We start from the raw sequence: 12221 nt of genomic DNA on the forward strand, positions 1-12221 counted from the left end.
GCCCAAGATCACACATTTTGGGTGGCGCTCTTCCCACCCTTCCATTGAAATCCATGCAACTTTTATCAAAGTCCATGAGTTTGGTCATCCAGAGAACATTTTCTGAGAACACAAGGTAGGGCTGTATTTGCACTTCATAAAGCCCACACCTTACAAAAGGAACCAGACCCCAGGTAACAGAGGCCAAACTCCCTTGTGGCACTACACCCTAAAGAGCTGGTCTGGACATCACATAGACCTGATTTCAAGTCCCTGCTCACCCACTTACTGGACCTGAGACCACAGGAAAGTTATCTACCCTGAAGGAGACTCAGTTTCCACATCTATAAAATGGAGATAACAGTATAGATGGAACTCTGTAAACTTGCCAACTTGAAACTATTTTTTACTTCCAACAAAGCGTTTTCAAACGGCTCTACCTAAATTTTTCATTGGGTCGTTGTAGGAGTGCACACAGGAAACACTCAGTAAGTGGCGCTTTTTAGTAGACTTGCTCTTCCTGATTTCATTTTGCTCGGGTCAGTAAAGTTAGCCTGTATTCTCTGCCTACACTTTATATGTAGAGAAGCTGGCCAGAGGTTATGCAGGCGTTGGAGTTGATAATCAGGGAGGCTATAACAACAATCTCCTTAGGCCCTACTGCTCCATGTATTTTCCCCCTTTAGTTTAGTCTCTTAATTACTGAATAAATTTACAAATGCTTTAAAAAAAAAAAAAAAAAAAAAGTGGAAGGGTTGCCAGGGGTATTGAGGAAGTTTAGCACTCTGTGTTAAAGACGAAAGAAAAAGTTTTAAAATCCATTCCTGCCCCTGGAGTCTGGCAGGGCGGGGCCTGCCTTCGCTGTGAACCAGGGCTCGCGGCGCTTGCAACCAGCCGGGCGGCGGCCGGCCCGCCCCGCGCCGCCCACGCCGGCAGGAGAGCGGCGGAGTTGGCTTCACCTGCCGGGCGTCGCGTACTTCCCTGGGCACCAGGCCCTGCTGCTGGCCTTCGCTTGCATGATCTTATTTACTCCTCCCCAGACCATTCCGGACAAAAGGAAACTCTGCTTTTCCCCATTTCCCACCGAGGAAACAGGCAAAAATTAAGTCACTCGCCCAAGGTCTGAAAGCGATGGAGTCGCCCTCGAACCCGAGCGCCCCAGGGCTCCCTCCCACTGGGAACCTCACATTTTCCTACTTGGGTAGAGGCATCTTTTCACGTAAGAATCACCCAAACTTGGCCGCCCCCAAGAGGAAGGGCTCGGCCTCGCCGGTCCGCACGACTTCGCCGCGCTCCGCGAGTCCCGGGCGCGGGTAGGAGGAGCGGCGCCGCCCCCCGGGGTATTTAACCCCAGTCTGGAGCCCGCGGGGCGCCGGCCGCGCCTGCTCCTCCCTCTCTCCTCCCCGCGGTCTCCAGGCGCGCCCCACCCTCCGCCCCGCGCTTGCCTCCCGCGCAGGCACCGGCCGGCGGGCGCGGGGAGTGGGGCCCGCGCGGCGCTCGCCTCTGCGGAGCCGCCCCCTGGCCGCGACCGCCGCGCGCTGCCCGGACCGCGCCACCCCGGCTGCGCGCACCGACTGCGCCGGACAGCCCCAGCCGGGACGCCGGCTCCACGCGCCCCGCAGACGGGCAGGCGGCGCCCGGTCGGCAGCCCGCAGCATGGATTCGGATTCCGGCGAGCAAAGCGAGGGCGAGCCCGTGACCGCCGCAGGTACTGAGGGGTCGCCGCAGCCCCCCGGGAGGGCTGGGGCGGTGAGAGGAGAGGCCCGGGCAGGAGATCGCGAGTGTGTCTCCGAGCTGCCAGGCGGGAGGGAGGCTGATCCCAGCAGCTTGGTCCCTTCCCGGCCGGGACTGGCAATTGCTCCGCGCTCCCACTTTGCTCTCGGGCTTTCTCCCCCTTTGCACTTGGGCGCGAAGGAGGCAGAGGAGGTGCGTTTGCTGGTAGCTCTCGGCGCCGCAGGGCTCCCGCAGCGGGCTCGGGTCGCCCAGCCTGGGTGGGGGTGGGGAAGAGTTTGGGAAATCCGAGTCCTGTAGTTTGCTACAGTGACGGGCCACACAGCTGCCTCTTCAAATAACTTTCCGAGCTCTAGCCGCGTCCCCGAACCCGGGCCGACGCGGACGCTGCGGAACAGGTGACCCGATGCGAGGATGTGACTGGGGACTCGGGAAAGAAAAGCGCCGCAAGCGGACGGGCAGGGGTCAGACCACAGCTGGTGGCTGCGGTTCCCGAGGCTGCTAGACGAGCGGCGCAGGAGCGTTGGCCGTCGCCTGCCCCGCACGCGCGGGAGGTCCCCGCGGAGGGCCCCGGAACACAGACGCGGGGGCGCACCCGGGCCCGGCTTCGCCTTTAAGAGGCGCCGCCGGCCTTTCACAATCGATAGTGATGGAAGCAATGGGTGGATGCTTGCTTAGGAAAAAATGAATGTCCTCCCCCGCCTCTCCCTGATACCGAGCAACAGGAGGAAGCCACCCACAGCCCTGGGCCGGCTTACTGCTGGGCTCTGCCCACTTCCACCGTCGGGCTCTGCCCGCCGCCCTTGACTCCATGCACCAGGGACCGGGACACCTGTGCCACGTGCCCCTTTCGTGGCTCCCTGTGTGACCCTGAAGGCTAACCTTGCCAGCAGACCTGTGACCTGAGTTCTGGGACCCACCTGGTATAGACCCGAGGTCCTGGACTCGTCCCCACTCATCCCAGTTCAGACCAGTGTCCTAAGGATGGAGACCAAGTGACAAGTGGCACCATCAGCCCAGAAGTGGGTGTAGGAAAGGCAGGCTCTGGAACCAGGCAGGACGGCGCAAAGCACTGTGCCAAGAGCGCCGCATGTACTGTTCCCCTTCGTCTTCGCAGCGCCTGGCCCCCTGATTATTGTGACTTGCCCACACCTCCCGGCCAGGGAGTAGCCAGGGGCCGAGTGAGCCCCTTTCCACTGCGTCATACCCGCAGCCCCTCACCGGGCGGCCGGGGCCAGCACCTTCAGGTGGGTGGGAAGAGGCTGCGGAAAGGAAAGGTGGCATGGCCCAGATGCCTGTGTGTGAGGATTCCTGCGTGTGTGCCAGGGCCACCTGCTCTGTGTAGGTATGTGTAGACATAATTAATAAACATGAGCCCTTTGCCTACCTGTGTTTCCATGACTATGAAACACCAAGATTTCATTTCACAGGTGGCTTGTGGTTCGCCTCACATCCTTTAAAAGTTCCAGTGGGTGTTTTGTGTGTATCTAACTATATATTCAGAACTGAAAGAGGGGCACTGTGACACTGACACTTTACTCTCTCAAAATCCCAGAAACGCCCCCACCCTCTGATCTTCTTTGAGGTTGATGGGGAGAGGGGGAGAAGGGATGGGGGGACATCCTAGAAGAGTTTGTACTTGGGTGAAAGGGGCGAGGAAGGTGTTCTGAAGGGTCTCATCGCTTCTTCCTCCAGCCTGCCCAACACTGAGTATCTGTGTGTGCGCATGTCTGTGCCAGAGGCCTCTGCACAGCTAACAGCAGACGCTGCCACTGAAGTCAGGCGGGTCTGATGAAGAATAGGGCAGCCAGCTTTTGTGAGCTGTCACCACGTGTTTGTGCTTTACTGTTTTCTACTGTCATTTCTTCTTTCTCTGTGTGCTTGAATCCCACAAGTTGAACATTTCTTTGAATGTAACCAGCCATTCTGCTAAATGGCATTCAGTCTTATTATTTTCAGTCTTAAAGTATTCTTCAAGACAAAGCTTCAAAGCTTGATGTTAATTCACCATGTTGCTGTGGCTGCATCTTGTCAGATGCAGACTCTGTTGCAGTTTCGGATACAAGTTAAATGACAGATATGTTATCATGAGGGGCTGACCTTTGTCCCTCTAAGGAGTGTGGCGTTCAACTGGACCTGTATCTGTGCAAGCTGGATGGGTTTGTGACTCAGGGCAGGAGAACAAGTGGGACCTCTTGGAATATTTGTGTGTGCGCGTGTGTGTGTGCGCGCATGCATACCTATTTCATAGGGAGTTGCCATATAAGGGCTCCCTCCTCAACGCCCTGCCCTTCCTGAACTTGTGAAAAAGCCCTGCCCTAAGATGGGCCTTAATAGGTCAAGAGCCTGGATTGTGGAATCAGAAAGACCTAGGTTTCTGTCTCTACCTGATGGGCAGGTTATTTAGCCTCTCCAAACCTCAGTTTCCCCTTCTGTAAAATGAGGATTAACAATAGTACCACAAGGGGGTTGTGAGGATTAAGTAACACATGAAAAGTGTTCCTGATAGTCATTCAATAAATGGCAGCTGCTATTTTAATTACCACCTGACTGGATTATGTGGTATAGGAATACTGCTAAATAATGTACCCCAGTGCTCTAAAATGTAAACCATAGGTATGTGTAAGACAATTAATATTGTCGTTGTTATCACATTAATACAATTGTCTAAGGAGCTTTTTTTTTTTTTTTTTTTTAATTTTCTCTCTGGGATAGTGTGTGTGTATTTGCTTGTTTGTTTGGGGGAAATAATTTTTAATTTACCTCTTTTCACCCTCATCATCTTCCAGCTCAAGACATGAAGATGGTGATTTTAACTCACCACCCTTTACCTCCAGCTCTAGGGAAAGTTGTGAAAAGCAGAGAACCCCTTTCCTAATCCACCTGGTAACCCAGAGATTAGCCACTTTCATGCCACTTCAAATAGAAGAAGAAGATGTAGCCCTCCCCCTCCCCCACACACATTTTCTCCTTCAAGGTAGCAGGAGACACAGGAGGTGCTCACCATCTCTCTTTCCATTTTTGCCCATTTCACGGGTCACAGATTGGCAGGGAGAAAGGAAATCTCCACGGACCACCTACTCTACCCCTTTCAAGAGACTTTTCCAAAGACCTCCTCAGTACCAGCAGCTCTCTCATCTAGCAACACCCTGCATAGGAGGGTGAAGGGGGATGAGATTTGTCTCAATCTGCATTTTCTGTTTTTCAGGAAGCACAGGATAATGCTTCTATGTCACTCTGCTGCCTGCAGCTCCACTGCCTCTCTCTTGTTTTATGGTTCTTTCTATGATTAGGAGAGAGGCAGGGTTTATGGAACACTGGATTCATTCCAGAGACCCAACTTGGCAGTCTATCATTTGGCAAACCCATTCTCCATCTCTCCGAAACTCTAGAGCTTGGTGTATTAACTCTGCAGTGATTGAGAGTCGGTCCAAAGATGCAACAAGCGAGTCAACATTAGCACTGTCAGCTTTTTCCCTTTCTGGCTTGTAAGACCAAGATAGCCTCCCCAGCTGAAGGCAGACAAGCTCCTTCACAGCTAGCTGATCCAGGGCAGCCAAGCTGATGGGGCGTCCTTGCGGCTGGGTAGGTACTGCAGAAAAGCATTTCTATACCATGGAGTGCCCATGGGGTAGGGGAACTTGAAGACAATAAAGGAAGTGGAAAAACAGCAGGCTCCTAACATTTCCCTTCCTGTTCTCCCCATCCCCTAGGTCCTAAGCTTGGTCCATGTGAACAAAGTGGCAAGGAGTGCATAGGATTCGATTGGTGGCCAGGAGGAGGAAAGATGGTTCTGAAGTCAGACACCACTTGAGCAAAGGCACAAATAAACAGGGAGGTGACTGGAGTAGAGGACATACACTAGGGAGTACTGGGAAATAAAGTTAGGTGAGTGAGTGTAGGAAGGGCCACTTATACGAGGGTCTTAATAACTTGGTTTTGATGATGATGGAAGAGCGCCCCTGGGCCGACTGTTGAGCAGAGATGTGACCAATTGAGAGCTGGGTTTGCAGAAGCCACATTTACTGACATGAAGTTTGGGGATGACCTAGGCTAGAGCCTCAGCTCCCAGGATGTGGGCGCAATATCAGAGGGGGTGGCAGCGCTAAGGCGAGGCAGAAGAGGAAGGATGCAAATGCCATTTCAGAGGAACAAACAGAAGTTGGTGACAGATTGTACAAAAGCAGTGAAAGGGAGAATGGAAGGAGACTGCGGTGTTGAGTAGGGGTGAGGACAGGGAAATGCAGGAGACGCACTCCCAGCCCCTCTTTCCGTCAGGCACTTAGTGATGTTTGGTTTAAAAGTACTCTTCCCCTGTAGACAATAAATCATGCCAGGGCATTGGTTTGGGGGGATGGTGAGGCTCTGGAGTTGTTGATTCTCATTGTTAGGTTGCTGGAGGAGTCATCTTTGTCATCTGGCAGATGGACAGTTGAACTGGCCAAATAAGGCAGGGACCTCTTGGGGGTGATGTACCACTTGGCTCTTAGTCCAAGTCCCATGTCTTATTCCTGTTTGTGGGCATTTCAAGGGACCTCTGCCTTGTCCACACAGTAGGCTGTAGCTGTTTTAAGGGCCAGGACCTTGTCTTGTGCTTTAATGTTCCCAAGATTTTTATGAACATAATAAATAAATGAGCATCTTGATGAGCCTCCTGAGAATTCTGCACTAAAAGGCCAGATAGACAGCCAGAAACCTGTCCAATGAAGTGGAACTGCCAAAGATTTCCTTCCATGTTTGGTTTTGTTTCATTGTTTTAAGATTTCTTGCACTGCCTGGGACACTGTGCTGGAAAGCATAGGGGATATGGAGAGGTAAGGACACAGTCCATCCTGTTCTGCAAGGCTTGAGACCAGATGGGAAGAGAGAATACATATACCGATTGCCCCAACCTAAGCCCGTGCATGAAGACTCCTGACTCCTCGCCTGGGATCACAGCTCGGCCTCATCTCTGTTTATATTCTCTCTTGACACCAGCCACTTTCCATTGTGTGCTTTATGGTTATTCCTGTACATATCTCATCCCTTGTCCTGGACTGTTAGCTCCCTAAGGACAAGGGCCGGGTCCTTTTCACCTATATCACCTCCCACTAACATCACCCATGTGCCCTAAACATGGTAGGTTGCTGGCTGGCTGGCTAGATAGAGTATGCATGATGTTGTAGATTGGTTCCCCAGGAAGCAGGCTCTGAGATGGAGGTTAGGATGCAGCAGGTTTATCTGAGACTGCTCTTGGGATCAATACCCGGGGAAGGAAAGAAAAGGGGAGACACTGGACTGTAATGCAGACCCAACAAAGCCTCGCACTCTGAAGCTGGACTAGCCCTTCAAACTGTTCTGAGTTAGGGTGAGGGGCCAGGCCTTTATATATAATGATATAATGGTCAGTCGTTACATGCAGACAGTCCCCGGGAACGCTGCGCGCCGTCTGAAAGCAGCACTCCTAGCAGCTTGCAGAGTACCTGGGCCTTCATTCCCCACGGAGAACCTGGGCAGTCCACCTCAGCACCCACCACGGGTGGTCTCCCAAATCCTTCAGCAGTGTTTCACTGGGGATGCCAGCATTGTCTACCACAGTGTGCAGGGGGTAGTTGTTGAGCTATAAACTTTATCTAGACCTCATTAGGGCAATTTCGATTACCAGATGAATTAGCCATTCTAGACCTCATAGCTCGGCATCCAAATCTTGACACAATCCAACAGATACTGGCCGATCATCCGCTTTGCATTCAGAACGGTGCGGGGTGCTGTGATAGCATACAGAAGTGGAATTAGGTGTGGCCCTGCCCTCAAGAGGCTTGTAGCCATGTTAGGGAGACAAAACACCCACCTCAAACTGAATCTGCAAGGCCGGCAGCATCAGCAATAACTAGTGTACGATTTGGAGCCTGGGGCATGGTGGTCTGGAGCTCTGGTGGGAAAGCTTTAGGGAGGGATGGGCCTTGAGGGTGGGCCTGGCCCAATGGGGACCCTCTGAGAGGCCACCTGGGAGAAGAGGACTGTCATACTCAAAACGTAAAACTGGGTGCTGTGGTGGTAGTTGTAACCAACATGTAAGTTTCTAGAGATGGTGAGAGAACGTTTATGAATATGTAAATATAAAGCTCTATTTCCTACATTATGTTTCTCTTAAAAAATATGGAATCTGCCTTTTTATTTGTAAGCAAAACTAAATTATAGTCACACTTTCCATTAGCACTTTCTCTAACTGGTTTATTTTCCTCCAGAGTTACCATTGGCTCTCACTTGAATTCACATGTAAACCTCTATAAAAAACACTATATACACAATTTTGTTATGTTTTTCAGTCACTTGGCTTCCAACCCTTTATGTAAAATGCCTGTGTAGGTGGTTGGCTGGGCTATATTTCGTAAAAATATAGAAATAAAGGCGAGAGACTTTTTTTTAAAAGTTTCCCCTAGCAACCCAGTCTAAGAAAACATATAAGAAGAGTGCATACCCTTTGCCCCAACATATTTTAAGGCATGCCAAAAATATACGTTATTTTCTTATACCTCAGAAATACTCTTTTTAAGCAACTGCATGGCACAAGTTCTGAGACTGCTTTACAACAGGCTTCACGTTCATATTGGGTTTCCTAAGCATCATTGCCTGGGAGTACATTTGAGCCTGTTCATGGAAAATCTAGTGTGCAGACTATAAAAATGGAAGGCTTGGCGGCACAGAAAGTGCTAGACACACCCTAATAGAAACCAGTATTTTGTAACTCAGTTCTCCAGGAAAAAAAGGAGAAGCAATGTCCAAGTATTGGCTTCAGCTGTTGAAAAGCCACAGGCGCAGCCACTAGCTTCTAGGTTCCCTTCTCAGAAGTAAAATATGCTTTCTGTGAAACTGTTCTAGCCCTGAAAAAAAGCATTCTGGTGATATATAGTTTTATAGTGATTCCCTGTTTATTTTTTATAGTAGAGGCATCTGATTTTATGTGCAGGAGGAAATTCTGTGGAGAGCTGTTCTGGTGAGCACCCCCCCCCCCACGTTCCTGATTTGGGGCCTGCGGGTGATGCTGAGAAGGTAACCTGATATTTCAGTGCAGAATACGTGAGGGAGGTGGTGGCGGCTGTCGGCAGGGCAGACCTCTTTCCGACCACGTTTGAGTCAGGTTTCTTGGTTTCCTTGGGATAACAATTTGAAAGTTGGGGAGACAGACTGCGGTTTGGGTTACAGGGTAAGAGAAAGTGGGGTGCAAGAAGTTGTGGCAACTATCACACACAATGAAAAACAGTGAGGATGGTCTTTGCCATCCCCAGCCCTAGAGGGCCAGAACTGAATGTAAAATAATATTGATGTTTTGAATTTTTACTTATTGTTTTATATTAATTAAACATGCACAATGTATTGGAGGCTGGGTTAACTGTTTATATTGAATCCTTATACCCGCCTTCTGGGCTAGGTACAATAAATTGCCCCATTGTATAGACCAGAAAACTGAGGCACAGAGAGGTTAAGCAACTTGCTCAGGGATGTGCAGCTTGTCGGTGGATATAAAGCCAGTCTAAATCCAAAAATGGTGCTCGTGTACCAGGTTGACTATGTAGTTAGGTCAGTGGATGCCACCAGGCTTCTACCCCCATCAGCTCCCATGGGACCCAGATCCCTGACCATTAGGGTCCTTCATTAGGCTACTTCTGTTTGGTTAGGACACTGTTTTAAGCTGCAGACATTACCTGCATTAACCCGACAACACATGGGCAAGGACAGCTGGCACGGGCTCCGGAACAGGGCTAGTGAGGGTGGTTCGGCGGGAAGGTGGGGAGGGCAGCGTAAAGCTGCTGCCAGGGAGGGAAGGGCCTGGAAGGACCCCGTAGCCACATGTATCTCCAGGGTGATGGGGACCTGGTGGGTGGTGAATGTGGCAAACACAGAGGAGAGAAAGGTTGAAAAGCAGTGAAGAAAGGTGCCGAAGACAAACCAACATTCTCTTTACCCGAGTGCACTTAAGCTGGACCCCAAGCCACTTTTTTCCACTCCAGCATTTAGAATATTTCAGAATAGCATCAGCAGGACATGGTGACCAGATGGATTCCAGGGGGAGAGAAAACTCAAAGATGAGACTGCAGCACAGTGGTGAGAACTTGAGATTCAGAGCTAGACAACTTGGGTTTGAGTTTCCAGAGCTATCTCTTAATTACTGCTTTTTAGTAACATTATTTTCTAACCAAAGAATGCAAGCTCTTGCCCTAGCTGGTTTGGCTCAGTGGTTAGAGTGTCAGCCCGCAGACTGAAGGGTCCTGGGTTTGATTCTGGCCAAGGGCACGTACCTCAGTTGCAGGCTTGATCCCTGTGTGGGAGGCATCCGATTGATGTGTCTCTCTCACATCGATGTTTTTTTTCCTCTCTCTCTCTCCCTTCCACTCTCTCCAAAAAGCATATCCTCGGGTAAGGATTAAAAAAATAAAAAAGAAAAGAATGCAAGCTCTTAGTAGAATATGTGAAAATAATACAAAGAAAAGTAGATTAAGCCCTAAGAATAGATGTTTTCCCAAAGGAATGAGTGTAGTCCAAAAGCAGTTTGGAAAAGGATGCTAGAGAGCTTTATTTGGGGAGGCAGGGAACTTTATAAGAGAATCAGAGGCCCCTTTCTGAAATGTTTGGGGACACTAAGAACATCTGGCTACTCTGCCAGGCAGTGCCAGAACCAGAACTGGAAGCCAGATCCTCTGGTTCCTCTATCCTTCTCCCAAGACATATATACTTTTTTTAAAAGGAACAGTTATACTGGGTGTCAGGATATCAAAAGGACCCCTGCTCTGTTTCCTTCCAACACCTTCCACCGTGTTCTTGCTGCCTGTCACCTCTTTTTTCTCTTCTGAGGCTTCTCCCTCCTGGGCACCATCTGTCCGGAGGTCAGACCACTACAAGCCCACACCAGGCCCTTCTCTTGTGCCCGCCCCACTCTTCTTTGTCACTCAGGAATTGCCCTACGTGGAGAACTCAGAAGATTTTTACTTTTTTATTTTTTTTAATACCCTAGAGGTATTTGGTAGATTTTACAGATGCCCAGTGACAATTAATTGCAAAGGTTAATTTACTTTGAGTTTAATAGCTACCAGCTTCAGGAATAGGTTTGTTGGCCTCTGGTTCTCCAATCATGTTTTATCTTTGTTTAGACTGATTTTTTATTTTTGTAAGGAAACAAGGAAATTTGTTCATCTGTTGGCCTCTCTCCCCTTAGGATTTAACTACATAATTCAGTGATTCAGTCTCAGTCAAACAAGGCAGACAGAACTAAGTTAATATAGAGTCAACTTTTAGAGAGCCCAGAGCAGTATCTAATGGGAATTAAACCTGAATTATCTTTCTTTTTAAAAAATTTATCTTTATTGTTGAAAGTATTACAGATGACCCTTTTTTCCCCACTGACCCCCTCCACCCCACCCTACCCACCCCTGTGTACCCCCCTAGGTCTTCATCACACTATTGTGTTGTGCCCATGGGTTATGCATATATGCATATAAACCTGAATTTTTTTTCCTGTTGCCTTCTCTGTATATAATACTAGTTTCCCTGTTCCCGTCCTCAATTGCTTCTCCTGCATCCCGCACTATTTTTCCTACCCGTTTCTCCTAAGGCCGAGCTCTTGGCCTTTTTCTCTGACAATACACCTTCATTTGGAAGAGATCGCCTATTCTTACAGCCCAAAGCTAAAGATTCCCAAAGCTGTGGCCTGGCCTAGTCTTCTCTCCAGAGCAAGAATCCTGCATTTCAGAAGCCTCTGTGCTTCTCCTCCTTACTGTCCAGGAAACACCAGACAATAACCTTTCCTTCACCTTTTCCCAGATCTTCCAGTGGCCTCAAGAGCCACCAAGTCATTCGAAGTTAAGTAGTTGTGAAGTCATAAGAATAATGAAATATTCCATACACATGATCTCATAGCAAAAACAGGGCACAGATAAAGCAAATATTCTTATTCTCAGCTTACAGATGAAGAAACAGATTCAGAAATATTAAATTACCAAATCTATTAGAAATGTATAAATTTCTAGAAGTATATAACCTTTCAAGACTGAGCCTGGAAGAAATACAAAATCACAGAGTAAGTAGTGGATTTTCACTATTTAAAACTGCACCCCCCTCCCCAAAAGGGGGACAGAAACAAACATAAATTTGCAACCTAAACAATTTAAATATTCAGTGAGAGGAAGTCCAAGATAACCACAGCACAGGGAAACAGGAACTCTCCCCATCCCATGAGCTTCCCCTTCCCATGAGCAAACTGAAAAAGAGAGCAGTTACTCCTGTAAGACAACTGAGAGCTGAATGAACAGTTTCTGACAACAAACAGGCGAGAGAGACAGAATGGGGAAGGCTGGAAGCGGAGGAGCCCATGAGTCCCATTGTTTACTTAGATTCAGGTGTTTTGGCCTACCTGCAAGTCACCACTATTCGTCCCAGCTACATTGCCTGGAGCTTTTTCCTCTGGAGCAAGTGGGAACAATGGGGAGCCTGGCCTCCCTGTTCCAGCTGCTCCAGCCAGCAGGCTAGTGCCCCAG

At 49.3% G+C, this 12221-nt stretch overlaps 1 protein-coding gene across 1 annotated transcript in view; it reads left to right on the forward strand.

Annotated features, from left to right (window-relative positions):
* Positions 1 to 1635: 1635 nt before the first annotated feature.
* The window catches only part of TIPE3 (TNF alpha induced protein 8 like 3), a 37615-nt gene continuing 27029 nt past the window's right edge, over positions 1636 to 12221 (forward strand). Inside the window, exon 1 of the mRNA XM_016210162.2 lies at positions 1636 to 1687. Within this exon, the coding sequence (XP_016065648.1) occupies positions 1636 to 1687 (52 nt within the window). The remainder of the gene's footprint in view (positions 1688 to 12221) is intronic.

Source organism: Miniopterus natalensis, chromosome 1 (genome assembly GCF_054644295.1).
Source record: "Miniopterus natalensis isolate mMinNat1 chromosome 1, mMinNat1.hap1, whole genome shotgun sequence".
Taxonomy (NCBI): domain Eukaryota; kingdom Metazoa; phylum Chordata; class Mammalia; order Chiroptera; family Miniopteridae; genus Miniopterus; species Miniopterus natalensis.